Source organism: Python bivittatus, unplaced genomic scaffold, assembly GCF_059951505.1.
Source record: "Python bivittatus isolate LINGU-HERP-01145 unplaced genomic scaffold, Pbiv_v1 ctg000040_np1212, whole genome shotgun sequence".
Taxonomy (NCBI): domain Eukaryota; kingdom Metazoa; phylum Chordata; class Lepidosauria; order Squamata; family Pythonidae; genus Python; species Python bivittatus.
The window spans coordinates 3,250,333-3,270,476 of NW_028277032.1; the positions used below are offsets into that span (position 1 = coordinate 3,250,333).

Genomic DNA, 20,144 nt, shown 5'->3' on the forward strand with positions numbered 1-20,144 from the left:
ACCGTCAGGCTGACGCTCCCGAAAAACCTCGGGAAGATCCACCCGGTGTTCCATTGCAGCCTGCTAAAGTTGCACCAGCCGGGGAACGCCTGGCACAAGGCGGAGGGAGTACCACCACCCATCATGGTCGGGGGGGAGCAGCATTTTGAAATCAACCGGATACTGGACGCCCGGAGGCACAAGGGGCAGACCCAGCTCCTAGTGCAATGGAAACATTTCCCCAAGTCCCACAGCGAATGGGTGAGTAAAACCCACATAAGGGCGCCGGACCTAGTGCGGGACTTTTACAGTAAATACCCCGGGAAGCCGAAATAGGGCCGAGGGGGGGGAGTTGTCGTCAGGGGGGCGGCATGTCAGGTTCGGTCAGCACGAGGCTTCAGGGAAGCACGGGGCTGCAGGGAAGCTCGCAACCAGACCACGCGGAATCCACCGGCGGTAGCTAGCGGGGAAAAGAGGAACCGAAAGCGCCGCTAATTAACGAGCCACCTGCGCCCAGCCAAACAGGAAAACCGCAGCGGAAGCTTTTAACTATGAACTGATAACGGCGCGAGCAAGCAAGGAACGGGGCCGCAGGGCAGCGAAACAAGATCGCAACGCAGCACAGAACCCGCGGGTCTGCACGTAGCAGGGAGGGACCAACCCAGCCGGAGGGGGACTGGCAATCAAGGACAATGGACTCTGACCGACCCTGCCATCATGAACGATCAGGGGGGACATTGGGGGGCCTAATAGCCCACAGCCGCAACGCGATCACGAGGCGGGAAAAAGCGCGGGAAGGGGGGAATATAACAAGTGATGCAATTGTACCAAGCCAGTCCTGGCTTTGCTTGTGACTACTACGTTACGCATGAGTAAACCTTCTTTGTGAACCACACGTGTCACGAGAGTTTCTCTGTCGAACGGGGCAAATCTCACATTTAGAAGCTTCAGCTTGTGCAAAATGCAGCAGCTGCAGTTATGGGTGCCATCTGTTTGGCACATGCGACACCTCCGCTCTGCAGGCTGCATCAGCTTCTGGTGTGCTTCCAGGTGCAATTCAAGGTGCTGGTTGTCACCTTTAAAGCCCTTATTGGCTTGGGGCAGGAGAGGCGTGCTGGGGCCCCCTCCGCAAGAGAGTGCCATCTGGCAGGCCACAGGAGGAGGGCCTTTTCTGCTGTGGCGCCCACCCTTTAGCACCCCCCCATCAAACTTGCCCCAACCCGGCTGGCCCCTCGCAAGGCAAGAGCCTGGGGCCCTGACAGAGCCTCTTCTGGGTCATATCGATGGCGAGATGTTGCGATTGTTGGCTATTTTATGTCATTTCTGTTTAGAATTCTTGGTTGTGCTTTTACTCGGTTTTTATTTTAACTGTTAGCCGCCCACTGACCGACTAACCCGGGACTAGGATGCTGCGCGGCCCAGCCCCTCGCGGGAAGCCATCCCCCGGGTCCTCCGGGGAGACCGTCGGGCGACCGGGAGCCAGCCGCCCCCGGGCTTGAGGGGCGGCCCGCAGCTCCCGGGCGGGCGCGGGCGCGGCTGGCAGCCGGGGACAGCGCCGAATCCTCGCCGAGCCTTCCAAGGGACGGCCGGGCGGAGCGGGCTCCGGCGAGGGACCCTGCGCTGCCGCCTCCTTCGCCCGGCGGGGGAAGGGCGTCGTCGCGCCCGCCGGCCCTCCCCGCTCGGCTGCGGCGGCTCTTGGCGGGCAGCGCGGCGCGCCCCCTCGCCGACCCTTGAGGCCCCGCTCGGCTGCCGCCCTCGCCCACCCCGGCCCTGCCTCTCGCGCGGGAAGGGGCAGCCGGGCGGGCGCGCGGGCCACCCTCGCCAAGCCGCCTGGCAGGCGCAGGGGGGCCGGGGCAGCAAAGCGCCCCGCCCGCCGCACCCCGCCCGGGTCAGACTCCTGCCCGGAGTCATCGGGGTCGCGCCCCCTCGGATCCCGCCGGACTGTACCACCCCAGCCCGCAGGAAGGGGGGCGCTCCGGGAAGAAGCCTTCGCCCGGCGGCGCCTCCAAGGCGCGCTCGGAACTCCCGGGGGGGCGGGCTCCGCGGGAGGGGAGATTCCGGGGAGCCCCGCCGGGGGGAGCTGCAGGGACATCCTCCTCCCCCCGCCCTTGCACGAGTCCCTCCTTCTCGCCCCCGCCCCGGCAGCCCGGGCAGGCAGCGCGTTGTCGCTCCGGCTCCAGCGGTTGTAAGGAGGCGGCGGAAGATGCGGCAGGAGTCGCCGGCGCTTGCTTAGCAGCCGTCGCGGTCGTCGGAATCCCCAGCGCTAGCTCAGGTAGGTCGCGCGGGGAGGCGGCGCTCTGGGGCCCCGGCGCAGCGACCGGGAGAAGTTGCAGTTCCGGGGGGCGCGTTTGCACGGGGGTTGCAATGCAGAAGTGCGCGCGGAAGAAGCGGCGCGCAGCAGAATCCAGCTCGCTTCTCTCTCGCGCGCTCTCTCTCTCTCTCTCTCTCTCTCTCTCACACACACACACCCACTCACCCTGCCTCGGTTGGGGAGGACGACTTTCCCGGATCGCTGCTGGGAACAGTGCGGAGAATCGGGCCGCCCTTTGTCGAGGGACGGGAGACCCCCGTCGCCCCTCCTCTACTGCAGCACCAGGCAGAAGCGGCGGGGGCGGGGACCTCACAAGCCCTGGCTCGCCTTCTTCGCTGGAAGGGGACTGCCCCCTGTCCCCGGGGGGCTGTAGGGGGTGGTGTCCGCCCCGGGACATTGCAGAGATCCCTGGGGAAAGAGGGGCTGGGGGAGATCTGCGCCCCGCCGCGATGGCCGTCCTGGGGATGGATGGAAAGTTGGACTGGGGGCGGGGAGGAGAGGCGATCCTCAATTGCACATAGAGATGCCTTCTAATCAGTGGGGACTACAAGTACTGGGGGGGGAAGGAGATTAGGCTGCCCCTCCCTGCCCGTGTGCAGCAGTCCCCTGGGAGGGCAGGTGAGGGAGGGCCCCCTCGGCTCTGTCTGCGCAAATGTGTTGCCTGGTGGCAGATGGGGAGAAGGGCTGGGTGGGTGCCCTCCACATCTTCCCCTGCCCACAGAACTGCCGAAAGAAGGGGGAGGAAGATCTGCCTGCCCCCTCTGCATCCCCAGGATCAGCAGCCACAGTTGGAGCAGGGACTAAGCAACCCTCTCCCCCCAGCACAGATCCTGGACCCCGGCAGAGAGGACCAGCAGGCAGGCTGGAATCCTGAATGATCTGGGCGCTTTGCTTTGCTCTTGAACGAAGGTATTGCAGCCAATAACAGCAGAAGCCATCTCTTGCTGTCCCCCCATGGAATTTCACCCTAGTCCCAGGGAGTCCTGACTGCTATTTTTGTTGCAGCATGCCCTGCCATAGGTGCGCGTGGCATTTTGCAGGGGCAAAGGAGGTAAAGCTGCACCTCAGGGAGTTTTCTTGGCAGCTTCCTGGAAACCGTTTGCCTGGGATACTCTTTTTGATTTCCCAGCCCAGGTTTCCTAGTGGTCTCCCTCCCAGGACTAACCAGGCCTGGCCCTTCTCAGCTTTTTCAAGATCGGCTGAGTTAGCCTCAATTAATGAAAATGAGACCGCGGTCCCTTGCTACGAAGCGCTTGCCATCTCTCTATTGGCTCTTCAGTGCTGTATCATATCCGATATTTATCACAAACAATCAGTTCCGTGCGTTCGCTGTCACAAGAGGTGCGGCAGACTTCAGCTTAGGTGCTTTAGAAAAGAAGTCTATACGTTCCTGTTTCTTTTCTGTTATTTATTACATGTGCCTTTCTTTGGCCGTGGGACTCACATCCAGTCAATTCTCCCCTGCAAAAGGTCCCAGGTGCTGGAGTTCCCCTGACACTGACCGTTCCCTCTAAGGCATAATGGCCAGGGCCCTCACCCTGAAGGGCCAGATGCTGGCAACCACTGGCCCAGATAGCTTCAGAGAACCCAGCTGCAACAGTGGGAATGCAGAGAACCTGCTTGGGCTCCTTCGGAAAGGGGTAGAAATGAAATGGCCAGTGTGGTTGTGCCTTGTATACATCAGTAGTGAGCCCACCCTTGGATATGTGTAGTTCTTGCCTCACACCTGAAAAAGGTGTGCACCAAAGGGACCCCCAAGAGCCCAAGGGCCTGGAGCAATTTGCAGCTGAGGAAAATTTGACCCATTTGGGACCTCATGGCTTAGGGAAAAGGCAATTTGGGAGTGGAGGGGGAATAGAGAGTTTCATCATGAAATTGACTGGCAGGCAAAATCCAGAACTGGCAGAAGATCTCCTTCACACCATTGGTTTTAGGAATTTGCTGCCCCAGGGTATATGTGTCGGTCTTTTAATTGGATGGTTGTCAGGTGGATGGGTAACCTGTGGCCCCAGAGCTGCAAGTACTCCCCAGATCATAATTTTGCAGCCTTCCAAAAGCACTGGTAGATGTCCACCAGAAGGTTGCCCTTCTCTTTTATTGGTTGCAGCACCTGGCTGACCTTGGCTGATCTTGAAGTGGATCCATGGGGGAGAAGGAACTGGATGACTAGTGGATGATTTAATGCATGTTCTCTTAACATATCTGAGATAGCATGACCTCAGAACGCTCTTCCGGTCTTCCTTCTGCCTTGGGACTTCCTAAAGGGAAAGAAAGCTTTGGTTTGAGCTTGGGAGGCAGCAATTATTTGCATGCCCCACTTGGGATGAATGTTGCCTGAAATCAACTTCCTACTGAATAGGAATGGCTGTGTGTTGGGGGGTATGCATCATGGAGGGCAATCTCGGGGGGGCTTCAGGGACCAGCACCTTGAAGTAACTGCTCCCTCAAGTCTTCTCTCCATTCTCAGAGGGGCAGTGTTTCCGAAGGAGGGGCTGTGCCTCCCCATTTCTATCGGGAAGGAGAGAATTGCAGCCCAACCTTACTCTAATGTAGGCCCTTTGCATTATGTGTGCTTACTCAGGTAAGAAAGTGAGACCATTAAAATTTATCCTTTGAAGGATAGCCTTCGTCCTCGTCTTTTTGGCTTCCGTTGGATAGATGAAGGATTGGGGAAGAAAATAACTGCACTCAGCTGGGTCTTTATGTTGGATCCTCCCAGCCCGATTCTGGGGCTGAAGGATGTTTTGGGTGGCCAGGCTGTGTTTGTGTGAATCAAGGAACTGCCTCTGTTTTTCCATAGAATATTATCTTCCATGTCTCGGTTTCAAAATAGATGAGAAACATTGTCGGGGACTTGAGGGCAGAATCTCTTTTGCTTGCTTATGATTTAAAGTGCTATGAATATTCATGTCCTTTTTCCTAGATGAAGGAGAAATGAAGACACCACCAATACTTTTAAAATCTCTTGATGAAGGCTATGAAAATATCTAGCTATTTTTTCCTCTAGAATTTTTTACCCAATCTAACCTCAAACAGTTGGAGCAAAGCAGAAAGCGAACTGTTATTGAAAAGCTGAGAGAAAGGGCGTGAACAATTTGGGTGCCATTTTCTTAGAAATACTAAATGGGTTGTGAAGGAAAGGATTCTGCAAATTTGATGAGAGCCATATAAACCAACCTCAGTTTTCCCTTCAGAGGTAAGGAGCTGTCTGGAATTTAATGGCTCCAGTTTTGTTGGACTACAACTCCAATCAGCCCCTCCCAGCTTGAAAAAAGTATCTAGGTAACCAGGAGCAGTCTTCTGGCTAGGCATTTCATAAATGATTAAGACCCAGAGACATTTTTAATGGATTTATTTAAGGAGTGCATCAACAGAACATCAGAGATTTAAAAAAATAAAAGCAAAAAAAAGCAAAAAAAGCAAACAAAAAGCAGACAGAAGCTAAAAAATCCCCCCCACAATAATTTGGGAGTAAGTAAAAGTACACTTGTAATCCTAGGGAGAGAGATGAAATTTTATACATCCATAATCAATATTTTGATCCAGAGGAACTTTTATATAGTGGAGGTAATCTTTTAGGAATTACTTTGGTGATGTAACTAAAAAACTGGGGAGACCAAATGAAGTGAGGAGAACATTTTACTTATGTGTTACTTGGTGAGTGACCGCTGTTTCCCACACCCTTGCACAGAAAGGTGCATTTTAGTTTCCCAGTATTTTGTCAATGGCTGGGCGCCATTTTGAGTAGGTGGCATGACGTTGCTTGATGGCTGCTCCTCCCAGGCAGGAGAGGTGGCTGTGAGGATGGCCCCAGGTCTGATCCAAGGGCTTCCAATTTGTGCCCTTCCGTCAGAGACCAGCCTGCCCCTGGGCATCTCCCCCACTTTCACCCAGGAAGAATCTCAGCCATCTGGTGGCATCTTTTTCTTGGCCAAATTTTTGGCTTATTCCCACTCCAAGTGAAGGATGTGCACTTGATGAGGAGAGAAGGTGTGAGGGGAGCGGATCTGGAATCTTGCTGCAATTTGCTGCCAATTGCTATTAAGCGCTTTGGCATCAATCCTCGCTTTTCAGTGCCCAGATTGCTTTCCTCTAGTTCCTCTTCTGTGGGCGAAGGCTGGAAGATCGCCAAATAGGCTGCACCCTAAGCAGCAAGCGATGCATGTCTTGAATACCAAGAAGGATCCCAGATGCTCGATCAGCTGTGCAGACCCTCCAGGATCAGAGGGGCAGCGTTCTGCCTCCCCCTGCATCCTCTCATGGAGCGTTGGCACAGAGCAGCCGCCGTTGAAAATTCAACCACGCAAAGGGGCAGGATACGAACCCTTAAGTGATTGCTGGTGGTTTCTCTGTGAAAAACGGTCCAGGAGAAGCATCGTTGGAATGTTTTAAGTAACGGTGAAAGAAGGAAGTGAGAGAAACCCTTTGCATCTGCTCACCCCGTGTTAGAAATGAGATGTGCGCCTTTGACCAGTGCAGGCTGAGAATTTAGGGAGCAGGGTCCCTGCGTGTCTGAAGGGGATCAGTTTGGGAAGCAGCCCTGGACCCCGGGTGTTGGTGCTGAGGCAGCCAGGCAGACGCCTCTCAGGCATTCACGATGCCCCTGAAGAGCCGGGCTTGGGCTCTTTGCCTGGTGGGGGGGTCCCTCTGCCAGCCTTGGATCCCAGGCCAAAAAGAGCAAACATTTCGCTGATGGAGACAGTCAAGCCCCTATGATGGTTGGGGGAGAGCCAGGATGCCCAGGGATCCTGGGAATGTCACGCCACCATTCAGAATCACAGCATCCTAACCCAGAATTGCTCTTTGGGTTAACTCCTTGGTCATTTGGACTGTAATTCCAGGCACCGGCTGTGGAGGGGGGAAATAAAATATTAATGAACTCGCAGCGCTCTCCCTCCCTCCCCCTCTCCCTCCCCCTACAATCTTGTCCTGCCTTCTGCTGCAAATAAATGTTTCTCAAAAGGGAGATGACCCACTTAATGCAAGAACTCCCAACCCAAACAGGTCATTCTCAGCATTCTTCTAGGATGGGGTCAACATGGGCTTCCCCAAGGATCACTGACCTCCCCCATGAAATAACAGTCTTCCCAAATTGCTGCTCTCCAAAAGTGGTGGGTTTAGAAGGCCCAGAATTCCCAGTCAGCCCGGGCTTTTATGGGCCGGTCTGTCTGGAAAGGCGTCTCCCAGGGCTTCGTTTGGGGGTAGCAGAGGCTGCAGCAGGTATTTGCGGTGAGAATGGCTTCCTTTACCTGCAGCTCAAGAGCCTCTGCTGTCAAACTCTGCCGTTAAAAATTTGGTACCCCAATTCTTTTTCTCTCTGACATTTGGGTCTCTTGAAGTCTCTGGACCCCAAAGCCAGATGTCTGCCCTTGAACACATTCCCAATTCAATATTCTTCATTTTGAGTGGTGGGGAAAGATGTAGGACCTCTTTCTGGCAGGTAAGGCACCTGAACACCGCAAGGCAAAGGATGGATGTTGTTCAGCTTTTATCCAGAGACAGCTTCCTTTGTGGTTTTGAGGTGTAATTCACCACAAGGAAACAGTAGTGCAGAGGTGTCCAGATCTCCAGATTTCCTGCAAAGGGCCAGGAAAAAGAAATAATTCTGTGAAAGCATGAGAACTCCAGCCTCACCTAGCTCAGCCTCCGGTCTCCAATGGTGCCCAGCCCCATGTCTCCAGAGCAGCGGGTCCCAGCCTGGGGTGCCTGCACCCCCAAGGGTGCAAGATGGAATTTCAGGGGGTGTGACAATTTTACGCACTGAGTTAAAAGCTTATTTTTTTAAGTTCGATTTGTTCACCTGCGTTAGAAATTAGACCTCTTCATCTTCAAATGTGATACTACTTTTGTAGGGAGTGGGAACATGAATTAAACATTTCCTAGGGGTATAGGGCATGGGAAAGGTGGGGAACCACTGCTCCAGAGGCTCATGGCCAGTGCGTTACAACCAGAGCCGCCCCCTCCCCTTTGGAACTTCCTTGGCTTTGAGCTTTCAGAAAAGTGCCACCCCAGGGGAGGGAATGGCCATTTTGCAATCAGCTGCTGTTGTCTAGCACTTTCTGGGGGGAGAGCGACGCCTTGCGGAAAGCGGTTCCTGTGGGGCAAAGCAGACTTGGAGGTTCTGGGATGGGCCTTCAGCAGCATCTCTGGCTAAGAAAGAACTGGGCAGTGGGAAAGGCCCCCTCTTGCCAAGGATGGAGCGCCAGCACCCCAAGGCTGGGCCCTCCTCTGGGTGGGTCGGGAAAGGGACCGCTCCTGCGACCATCTCGGATGCTCCCCGATGAAGGTGGTTGTCACTGGGCGGTTTCCCCTGTTTAGGGTAGGGAATTTCTTGCCGTTCTGAGGGTCTGTTGTGCCACTTTTAAACTGAATGGTGGCTGCAGCTGAAATGGGCTCTCTGGATGGGGATTGAGCAAGGAACGTCCTCGTGTGGACCGACCAGAATCCTGCTGTCCCTTCCCTTTGAGAATCTGGGTACAGAATCCCTTTAAGGCCTTCTGGAGGGGTCTCCGGGAGGGGTCAAAAAGAGCACAGTGGCGGCGGCGACTGTTTTAATAGCCGGCCACCCCACAAATGCCTGTGGACCTTATGCCTGGAGCACACGTCCCCATCAGCTCAGAAAGCCGCTGGTTGCACTCCAAAAGCAGGCAGTCAGGGGGCATTATGGGAGGAGTTTGGGGAGGGGGCTTTACAGGGTAAAATGGGTGCCTTGAAGTCCTGTGAGTTAAAGCATCCATTTTGTCATCCAGCCTCTTCCGCGCAGCTCCAAAATGCACAGGCTCGAAAAGGTTGGCCCCGCCCATCCCAGGGCCCCGAAGGGAGGGGCACGCACTTTTGCCCCCCTGCCTTCGGCTGACATTTCTGGTGGAAGTTCTGCCTGTCTTGTTCTCCTAGCTGCTATTTTCACTCGTCGGCCATCAGGGCACCCATCTGCTGCCTGCGCGAGCGGGAAAATGTGCTGCTTCCCTGTTTTGCGATGGAGGATGGTCAGAACGGAGATGCTGGTGAAACTCGCTGGAGCCGTTTTATTCCAGAGAGGCTGACCTGAGCTCTCCAAATGCAGAGGGCTGTCCGTGGGCCATCTTGCTTCGCCTCCGATAAGAAGCTGCCCTGAGACCCCCAAACCTCCAGAACGCTTCTGGAATGGGGCGCTTTTGCCACCTCCGTTCGGTCGCCATCGTTCTCCGTCCCCCTCCACCCCTGCCTTGGCTCACATCCAGGGTTATCTGCAGGGTCAAGATGGCGGCCCCAGCGGCGCAGTCTCAGCTCTGGCTATTCTCCGTGGGCGTGGCGTATCTTTTCTGACCATACCTGTGGGCGCCCTGCTCACATCCTCTTCGCTTTCCCACAGAGGGTCTCTTGCGACAGAATGAGCAGCTCAGGAGCCCCCAGGAAGAGCGGGACGCAGGAGGAGGGCAGGAGCACGGCGCCCTCGGTGCTTCTGACCCTCTGGAGAGGAAGACCTGGGGCGGGGGCTTCCCCACACCCCACCCACTCATTTTTTGCACTGCTGCTCCCTTCCCACCCAGCTATCTGGCGGTCTAAGAATGCTGCTTTTCCCAACAGTTTGGGGCTGTTCTGTCGTTTTGTGGCTGTTTATCAAATCCAGATTTCAAGGGCAAAATGATGGGGAGACTTTTTTCTGGGCTCGTATGCCGCCCTTTGCAGCTCCCCAGGAAAAGATCTGTTCCCTGTAGGTGCCACATTAGTGCCCGCACACACTCCAAATCTTCCTTTGCCCTTTGAACCCAGGTCTCTACACAGCCCCTTTGTATACCCGTGTAAAGGAGAGAGAACAACCAGGGCCTTCCCAAGGGATTGCGCAAGAGGGGCAGACCTGGGAGACTTCCCCAGAAATCTTGGTGGGGGGCCTGCTTTATAACTCGTTCACAAAGGATCTGGGCTTGGAGGCGAGCAGTACCAGTTACACTGGGGCAGGGGGGTGACGTCCTATTACTTGGGGTGATAAGCGGAACAACGAAAAGCTCCGAAGGCTGCTTGTGAACTAGTCAAATGGTTTACAAACTCCAACGCAGGCGGATGTGGGGAAGGGTCAAACGACAGGAGATGCCGGGTGCACGTCTGGCTGCTGCATCGCTTGCTTTTCAAAACTGGCCACAGGAAGCAGGCGGGAGACCAGCCGTGCTCACCCACCGGGTGTGGCCAAAAACATCAAGATGTCACCCACAAAAAGTAGGCAGAGCTTTGATTGCACCGCCACGGCCACCCTCGGCTCTTTCAGCATACCCTGCAGGAGAGCGGAGCCGTAGGGAGCCCAGGAGGGCGGGGCAGGTTAGAAAGCCCACCCTGGTCGGCATGGAGCCAGCAGCAGGAGTTCTACCTTGCAAGAAAGTGGCCACAGTCGATGCGTGCCGGGGCGAAAAATCTTAACCACGGATGGAACTTTCAGTGGTGCTGAATTACTGAAAATGGCAGGTCCCGGCCTAAGAAACTTGAGTGAAGGGATGATGATACGGTTTGGTGGGCAGCCCTACTGAGAATGCAGCATATCGTTAGGATCGGTGAAGAATCAATGGAGAAATCCAAATTACAGGATCCCAGAGAGATCCTTGTCCAACCTCTGAGCGCCTCCAGCAGAATCCCGCCCTCTTCCCTTTCTTGGGGGGATCATGACAGTCCTTGGTGCTCTTAGTTTGCCAAAAGACGGGTAAGGAAGGCACGAGCAAAATGGGAATGGGAACAGCCTCACCATTTGCCTGCTGGTAAATAGGTGTCTATAATTTGACTTGACAGCCATTTTGTGAGAGTGCTCACCCGCCTGCCCTTCCCCTAATAACTGATGCTCCCCTTACAGAGGAACACCGCAACTTTCTCCCCTCCTCCAGATCCTTGGGGTGCAAGCAATGGAGGAGCCCCTCCCAAGGAGCCGTCTGCACATGAGAAAAGGCCAGGCAGGCAGGGAGGGCCCCATTCTGACCGGACAGCCTCCAAACCCTTGAGAGCGTCGACTTGCAGGGTGGCTGTTCGGAATCCTGGCCAGGAAAGAGGAGCTCCTCGTGGGCTCAGGATAAGTGACAGCCGCCTTCCCCTTGCAAACAGGCTGTCAATTTCAGTTTTCTGCCACATCCCATGACGTTGCCTTCCTTGGCTAAGTGTGTCCGGGGGCGGTGGTGGGAGACAAGTCAAGATTGCTGCTGTGAATGCAGTCAAAGTCCTCCTTTTTATATTCGTTGCATGCGCAATGCGGGCAAAAAGGGGGCAGATTGTGGCCCTCACCATGACTTCTTTGACCGCCCCTGCTTCCTCCCATCGCTGGGCTGAATGGTCCTTAGGTGTCCCAGTATTCAATTAAGGTTCTCCCCCTTACACAGACCCCCTACAAGGACAGGGGCGTCCACTTGGTTTGGCTTTGTCCCCATTCTCTTGGAGGGGAAAAGCCATCAGAGGCCAGGCTGGGGTTGTCAGTGGTGCTGCCCATTTAGTGCCATCTTTCTTGCCCAGATGAAGCCATCCGGAAGTGAGCCAGGGCTGGAAACCCATTGCTCGGACCCCACCTGCCTTGTAACTTTGGCCCAAGGTCTCCACTGCAGAGTGCTTTGCCTCCTGCCCTTGCAGGTGCCTTGGGTGCTAAATTATGGTCTGTCCCGGCCCGCTGGGTCCTGGGTTAATCTCCTCCTCCTGCCATGCTGCTCATGGAGACGGGATTGGGGAGGTTGGGGAGGCGCCCCTGCCCTCCCCACCTCCCCCCAGCAGCAGCTCTTCCCCTGAACCTTCCCCGACGGGGTGTTTTGCTCAGGGGATTTCAGTCCAGAGTCCACTGGATTTGTCTCATTCAAGGGAGAGGGAAGCTGATGGCTCCCCCCCCCCGTTTCTCCCCTGCAGCTGAATTTTGCTTTTAAGTGGAACCTTCCCTTTTGAAGGGAACGATCAACGCTGTTAAAAGCAGGTTAAAAATACATCATCAATGCTGCCACAGCTATAGGATGAGAGAAATAAAAGCCACAAGGAAATTTCCGCCTACGTGCCCAACCCGTGTGGGTCAAATCATAATTTGTCCTGCCTGGAGGAACAAGAAGGGAGAGGAGGAATCCAAAGTGGTGGTGGGCTTACAGGTGGGAAGCGTCCTTCATCTCAGCAGAATTCCCTCCGTCCGTCCATCTTATCCCAGCCATCTTTGCAAAAGGATCAGAACGCTTTTGTGTCCTGTCTGTATCTCTCTCTCTGTCTCTCTCTCGCACACGCACAATTTATATGCCACACAATCCATCTATATAGCTTTACAAAGATATACATACACATAGATATGTTATTATCAGCCTGAGTCAATCCACTGCAGGATGAAGGCTTCCTTACTGAAGGTTATGGACCATAATCCACCGCTCTGGTCCAGGATGGGTTGGCAAATGGACTTTTTTCGACCTCCCAGTCTAGGTCTGAGGGAGAAGGACTGGCCCAAAGTCGCCCAGCCAGCTTCTGTGCCAAGAGAGGGCTAGAACCCAGGTCTCCCTGTTCCTGGGCCAGCACTTCAGCCACCACACCACCCCGGGTTGTCTAATGGCTTTACAAACGTCTGGAGGCAAGGAGATGCAAAGGATGGGGAACCCCAAGAGAAAGCCTTGCTATCTGGTCCACGTCTGCCTATCCTGCTAATTGTGCCACATGGAGGGGCAAGAGTGTATCCAGAGGAGGAGGCAAGACAGTCAAGTTCGCAGCTGCAATTCCGCCCCGTTTCGCACATGCGCTGTGCCCGAACATGCAGCAGGCCTGAAAAGGGCTCTGATTGCCCCGTCTCAGCTGCCATCTTGATTTCACCTTTCCCACACTGCCACTCTGGTTTTTTGTGTTGCTAGAAATATGAAACTGCAACCATTTTTAAAGGAAACAAAGCTGGAAAATGGCTTTCGCCTAGGATTTCACATGAATTCCCTGTATTCTTCCAGGAACTTTGTTTCCAGATTAACTTCCCTTTGCTCTCCCTCCTCATTTGCAAGTAATAGACAAAAACACGGGGAGGGAATAACAATTCGGAGGACAGCAGCCGAGTTGGGTAGGGTATCCTGCCACTGGGTTTGGAGTGGAGGCTGTAGGTTCATCCAGGAAAAATGAATTCAGAACAGCCAGGAATAAATGTAGATTATCTTGTACATGTTTAACATTAGTGCTACACAGTTTTTAAATGTCCAGTGCTTTGCACTCAGTGGTCAGAAAGCTAGAAGATGGTAGAGGAACCAAGTGGTACGAAACATGCTCTGTTTTCTTATCTTCACTCCCTCAACCTGCTGGACGGGAGGCTAATTTTTGAAATACCACAAATCTGGAGCGGATTCCCAATCAGTCCAGTGGCCTGATTTCCAAGAGCTCTGAGCTCAGGCACTGTGAGCAAAATGTTTTCTCCATTCAGTTCTGCCTGCCTTGCTAAAGGCAAGCAGGAACTCCCCGTAACCTCCTGTGCTGAGCATTGTGGGTCTCCTGGACACAGATTTCCCAGAATCCCCCACTTCAGCGAGCGTTCAAAAGGGATGTTGTGGGAAATGGAAATGGGCGCTCTGCACTTGTCTGTGATGGAGCCCAGCTGCCCGTTGCCAGTTTCTGTTCTGGATGGGTACCGCCCCACCCTTTAGCATAATCAAAGGCAAATTTTGCTTTTCAAAAACCCTTTTGGCGAGGAGATCGACGGTTTGGGGGCTGGGAAGTGGAGCTGGCCATTGCCGCGCTCCTTCTTGCACAGCAGAGCTTTTGTGAAATATGGTGCAACAGCTGCTCGGAGAAATTGATGGAGAGGAAATGAATGTGCTGGGGAAGGCTGCTCCCTTCCCCAAAAGGCAGCTCTGAATCAAATCTGGCCAAAGCAGGAGCAGACGCCATCCTTTCCCTCCCTCCCTCTGCCTTGCTGCCTTATGCAACGTTTTTTGCTGAGAAGTCCAAGCCGAGAGAGCAACCTGTGAAGGCACAATACGGCCGCTTCTTCACTCTGTGATGTTCCAAGGATGAGTGGCGTGAAAGAGCCACGGCTAATAGAAAGAGAAATGACCTGGTTCATCACGATCTGGAGGTTTCCTTTTCCAACCAGAGGTCCCCATGGCCAGAGCTTGCCACTTTGGGACTGATCAGTGGTACCCTCCACGAGGTGTACTTTGCAGGCGAGCAGAGGTGGTCCCTCCTGCATGTTGAGTTTTGACACAAACTAAGCTCTAGAGCAGTGTTTCTCAACCTTGGCAGCTTGAAGATGTGTGGACTTCAACTCCCAGAATTCTTTTTTGCTGGCTGGGGAATTCTGGGAGTTGAAGTCCACACATCTTCAAGCTGCCAAGGTTGAGAAACACAGTTCTAGAGGCTCATGATGAGAGAGAAATTGAGGCAAGGTCAGCAGAGGCCAGGAAGCAAAGGGGACCAGCAGCCTTTTAGGTTTGGGTTGTGGGGCTCTTCTCCCCCAAATCCCCGGAAAGAGGTGGGGAGGGAGGCTTTTGCAGGAACATCCCTTTTGGTGTGGCTTCTGGGTCTCATCAAGTCCTGCTGGTTTGCTGAGGACTTTTGACAAGAGCCCTGGGCACCACTGGAGCCCACTTCCCTGCCTGGGGTGGGATCTCAGCTTTCACAGACATTGGGTTGTTTATTTATTTTATTTATATTTTATTTTACATTTCAAATGTAGTCGCCGCCCATCTCACTCAAGAGCGACTCTGGGCAGTTTACAGCAAAACAAGAATAAATATTAATTAAAATACAATAAAAAAACCATGTTCATGCGTAAATAATGTCTTTCAAGATACTGATGGTAAATAAAGGTTACGGGAGCATTTTCAAGGGGCCTGCCACCCCCAGGTTTGGTTGCCCCTCTTCTTGCCCCATGCGAGTTGGCAGAGCCAGGTCTTCACCCCTTTCCAGAAGGCCAGGAGAGTGGGGGCCCACCTCATCTCTGGGGGGAGAGTATTCCATAGGGTAGGGGCAACAGCACAGAAGGCTCTCCTTTTGGGCCCCGCCAATCACCCTTCTGTCAGAACCTGCATCACCCAACTGTTGTTGTTTTCCATTGTATTGCATTCATTGGGAGTTGGGGTGATTTGTTTCTGCCACTTGTAACTAAGGAAGGGGGGGTGGCTGTTAATGGTTGTAATGGGAGCTGGGAAGCAGCTTAACTATATATGGGCAATTTAGACTGGCTTGATGGCTGGTCAGGCAGCTGGGCCCAAAGAGCCAGGAAGGGGCTCGGGGAGGAGGGGGAGGGAGGAGAGAGGTCACCACCAGTTGGAGAAGAATCCAGACGCCAGGCAATAAGGGGAGGGGGATAAATAGAGGGAGGCTTTAGTTTTAGCAATGTTCTGTATACAAGCTACATGTACCACGTAATAAAGAAGTATTTTTCTGAACCAAGCCTGGTTGCGTGAGAATGCTTCAGAACTGGGAGTTGGACATTGTGGACTTGACACCTTCTTTCATCAATGGGGTCCGTAACATGCCTTCTCTGCCCAACTAGGTGAGATGGGTCAATATGATGGGGATGAGACAGTCCCTCAGGTAAATATATACTCCTATAGTTGTTAAACTATATCCCCCCAGTTTGGAACTTCTCTGTCTTCAAAGAGTTTTGGATGTATCATGCAGTGCAAATTACAGCTTGACCCACCCTGGCCGGGTAGGTGGGTGGACAGGTGAGGATGTGACGTGGAAGGATGTCTCTGCATCTCGGGCTCTGGGATTGGCTGAACGAAATTTGCAAACTCTCAGCCTTTATCACTGGAGAGGAAAAAATCATACTGTAGGGCTCTGTGCGGTCAAGGTTCAGTTTGTGGCTCAAAAATTGAGCGTCGCCAGTTGTATGAAGGTGTAACCACTATTTTTGTACTATAGATAAATAGGTAGAAAAATGTTTTTTTTTCTTTTTTCTTTTCCTTTATTTCGTTTACACATCTATGTTTGCTGGTTATTTTTATTTTATTTTACACATTGTGGTAGTTTGCTGGTTTGTTCTTCGTAGATTATATATAATGTTTGATTTGCTCAAGTTGTATCCACAAGTTTTATATTTTTTTCTATCACTTATAATGTATACCGAATTAATATTTTTTCTTCAAAACAAACATTTTGCCCTTTTTTTCTTTTTTTCTTTTGCGATCCAGCTCCCAGTCAGGTGGATGGAACATTTTCCAGCGCTTAACTTTTCTAAAGGAAAATTTCCACGTCATACATTGTTGCATAATAATGAACGGATGCCAAGAGCAGAGAGAATATTAGGGAAATTTGAATGTTTCTCTTGTGGTTATCCCTAGCAGATTTGCTAGCGATGCCAACTTGAAATGTTCTGATGCAAATTACTCCATGACAAAAAGTACAGCTTGCTTAAGATTTTTTTTTTCCAGAAAATTTTCCCAAACCCTACATGTCCATTCCACCAACGCTTTTTGTAGCTGTTGCAGATTGTTTTTCAATGCAGCGGTGCAAACGCCTCGGGTGTAAGGAGGACGGAGTCCCCTCGGGAAGTGAGGCCATCTGCTCTGAAGGGGAGGAAGAGCCGCAGATGTTGGCTTCACCCCGCTAGACCTCTGCCTGGCCTAGATGTGCTCCTAGCCCTAAAGAAGGGGGAGGATACGGCTTTGCCCAAACCAGGGCATCCCCAGGAGGGGTCAAAAAAGTCAAGATGGCAGCCACGAGCACCCAATCAAAACCTTTTTTTAACGTGCGCTGCCTGGAAAAGGGGAAAAAAAGTACAATCTAAACATATCACATGGATTTCAACTATTAAACAGTATATAGAAGTTAGAATAAATAATAAAAATACACTATTGTTGCAGAAAATCTAGGCAAAGGGGGACTTTTTGCATCATTTTCTTGATTGGTTCTTTTCAAAAGCTGATAGGTTACACGTTTCCTGTATCCAATCCTTAACACTGGGAATAAGACTACTTTTCCAGTTCCTCAGAATGATTCATGCTGATATAGCTGTAGTTCCTTACAGTCACATTTCAGAGTTTGGGGACATAATTTAACATGACATTAACATTTTTCACATTCAAATCAAATCAAATCTTTATTATGGTCATAGATCAGCATAAAGTAGGCGAGGTACAGTAAAAATAAACATCTGAAAAAACGATGAAAAGCTAGAAGATGGAAAAGATACATGAATTAAAAACTGAAAGTATATAAAAATGAGAATGTAAGAAAAGGGGTGGGAGCATTAGAAGGATGTAGGGGAGCAGAAAAGGTTAGTATGTGGAAGGTGATCACGTTACAGAGCACTCTAAGATGGCGAAGTCGGGGCTCATGAAACCTAGTTTACGGCACAGGTCACCATCCGATGAATTTTGCGCGCTGCTGCACAGAACCTGGCAACATGGTATGTTGTACCAGGATTGGTATCTGAAAGGATTAACATTAAAATATTTCCCCATAAATCTAGGTATTATTCCAGAAAGATGCCAGTCACTCACAAGACCAAATCAGATGGGTCAGTGAGCCCCCAAATGTTTTGCATCGCCAACAAAGAAAATCTGGCATCCGTCCTTGAGGGGGCATTTTTTGGGGCATCCAATAAGCTTGAAATAAAATCTGATGAATCCTTTTTAGTCTTCAAGACTAAGACTATGGTTTCCAGCACCAGGATGGATTCACGCAGCCTCGGAAGCAGGGGGGATTCCAGGGGGTCCGAAACCAGCCGCCTTGGTGTTTTGGGCTGGGAGGTGTTCGGTGCCACAGAGCAGCTGCCGGTGCTCCTGCTGCGTTGCCTCCTCGGGCAGGAGGCGGCCTGGATGGTAGGTTTTGTGGGAGCCCAGCCCGCCTGGCAAGGTCAGGCTGTTGGCGAGTACAGGCGGGTGCTCTCGGGCATCAAGTAAAGGTGGCTTTATCTTTGTAAGCCTCATGTAAAAGGTTTGTACTAAGTTTGCTGCCCCTGCTGATGCCATAGTTAAGTTTGCTTTGGCCTGCTTCTGTGGGGCTGCACTTTATTAATTCACACTGATTTCCTTTGCATTCCCGAGTCATAAATTGCCTTGAACACAACTGAAAATGCTGAGTGAAACCAACCGAGTCCCTGCAGAGCCTTGGAGAGCGAGGGGCGTATTTCGTGGAGGATGCGTTGAAGCCTCTTCTCTCCAGGATGGGGGGGCGCATTTTCTGCTGGAGGAAGATGCTGTGCTGGACCTCCGAAGAACCCAAACTGGCTGAGGGGACGCGGTGGCTTTAGCCGCTCAACCCGTCTGGATGTCTCTTCCCGCTTCCTGGGGTTGTCCCCAGCTTGGCCGCCTCTTCACACTGGCCACATTTTGAGATTTGGGAGGAAGGCAAGAGACTGCTTGGGTACCCCTCCCCAGATTTTCCTGAAGGTTATCTATCCGGGGGACAATTCTGTCTTCCCTTGCCCAGCCACGTAACATAGAAAAAGATAACCACTTAATTTACTTTGTTAATGGCATTGTTAATGGAGCTGAATGAGAGTTGATTGAACAACACCGAGCTGCCTTGAGGTGCATTCCATCCTTTCGTTATCTGACACCAGAGGGAACTTTTGCTCTCCATTAGGAGCCCTCTGGTTAAAGGAATATCAGTCCTCCTGGAGTCACTCTTTCTTCAAACCAGGGAAGCATTTGATAATCTAGTAGAAGCAGGGATGCCCATGACAGAGTTACTTTCTAGTCTGTCTGTGTTCTGCGTCCTATGATTTCACAGAGCACAGAACTGAAATTGTTGAAAATCCAAATTACATTTTAAAACCCAGAAGCAGGTTCCTAGCACTCAGCGTTGCACACAGAAGTCCATATAAACGAGCGTGCAGCACTGGTGAGCTCTTTCTGGGGACATGGCCAAAGACCCAGCAAGGTTTGTGGCCTAACAGGGTGTGGCCCAGCCCCGGGGTCTAGTCCGTGCCAAGCTTCTCTTTGCTCCTTGTCTTTCAGCTCACAGCCATGGGAAAGCAGAACAGCAAACTGCGCCCAGAAATGCTTCAAGACCTGCGGGAGAACACCGAATTCTCTGACCTGGAGCTGCAGGAGTGGTACAAAGGCTTTCTGAAAGACTGTCCCACGGGCATCCTCAACGTGGAGGAGTTCAAGAAAATCTACGCCAACTTCTTCCCTTACGGTGACGCCTCCAAGTTCGCCGAGCACGTCTTCCGCACCTTTGACACCAACGGCGACGGCACCATTGACTTCCGAGAGTTCATCATCGCGCTGAGCGTCACCTCCCGGGGAAAGCTGGAGCAGAAGCTGATGTGGGCCTTCAGCATGTACGACCTGGATGGGAACGGCTACATCAGCAGGGAGGAGATGCTGGAAATCGTCCAGGTGAGCCCTCGGCAGCAAGGAGGACCTTTGGCTGATCTTCCTGCAGCCCACCATAGCAGAGCCTTCCTGGGGCGCTAGAGCCAAACTCAGAGGCCTGGACCCACCATCCAGCCGGGAGGCTTCTTTCAGCAGCCTGCGAGCTTAGCGTGATGGTCCTAACCAGGCTGACCAACCCGTAGTTTGCCAGCCCCATTTTTTCAGTCCCCAGAGGATGACACGCCTGAAATATGGTGGTGTGGTTTTTGGCTAGTTTTTAAAAGAGGCTTATTCAAACTTAACACGTAGTGTGAACTCACCACTGGGGCATGAAGGCTTGGTGAAGTGGCAGTGGTCAAGCCATAACTAGGGCGTAGGGCTGTTGCAGCAGGAGGATGGGGGAGGGAGTTAAACCTTGACGGGGGGGCAGGTAATATTTAAAAAGCCCAAAATGCTTCCCATTCTGCTTCACTTTGATAACTGTTTGGGTTACCTCTTGTTTGAAAAAGTGTATTCTCTGAGCAGCAGCTTTGGAGAGAACCACATCTGGGGGTGGGGATAGGGATAAACACCCCCCCCAGGAATACAAAGAGATCTTGATTGAGCTCCAGCATTTCCCAGTTATGAATTTGATGTGCTAA

General features: G+C 52.3%; 1 protein-coding gene across 1 annotated transcript in view; it reads left to right on the forward strand.

Moving 5' to 3' along the window:
- Positions 1–1,459: 1,459 nt before the first annotated feature.
- HPCA (hippocalcin) overlaps positions 1,460–20,144 on the forward strand; it is a 30,812-nt gene continuing 12,127 nt past the window's right edge. The window contains exons 1-2 of the mRNA XM_088153844.1: positions 1,460–2,251; positions 19,141–19,527. Of these exons, the coding sequence (XP_088009970.1) occupies positions 19,150–19,527 (378 nt within the window). The 5' untranslated portion in view covers positions 1,460–2,251; positions 19,141–19,149. The remainder of the gene's footprint in view (positions 2,252–19,140; positions 19,528–20,144) is intronic.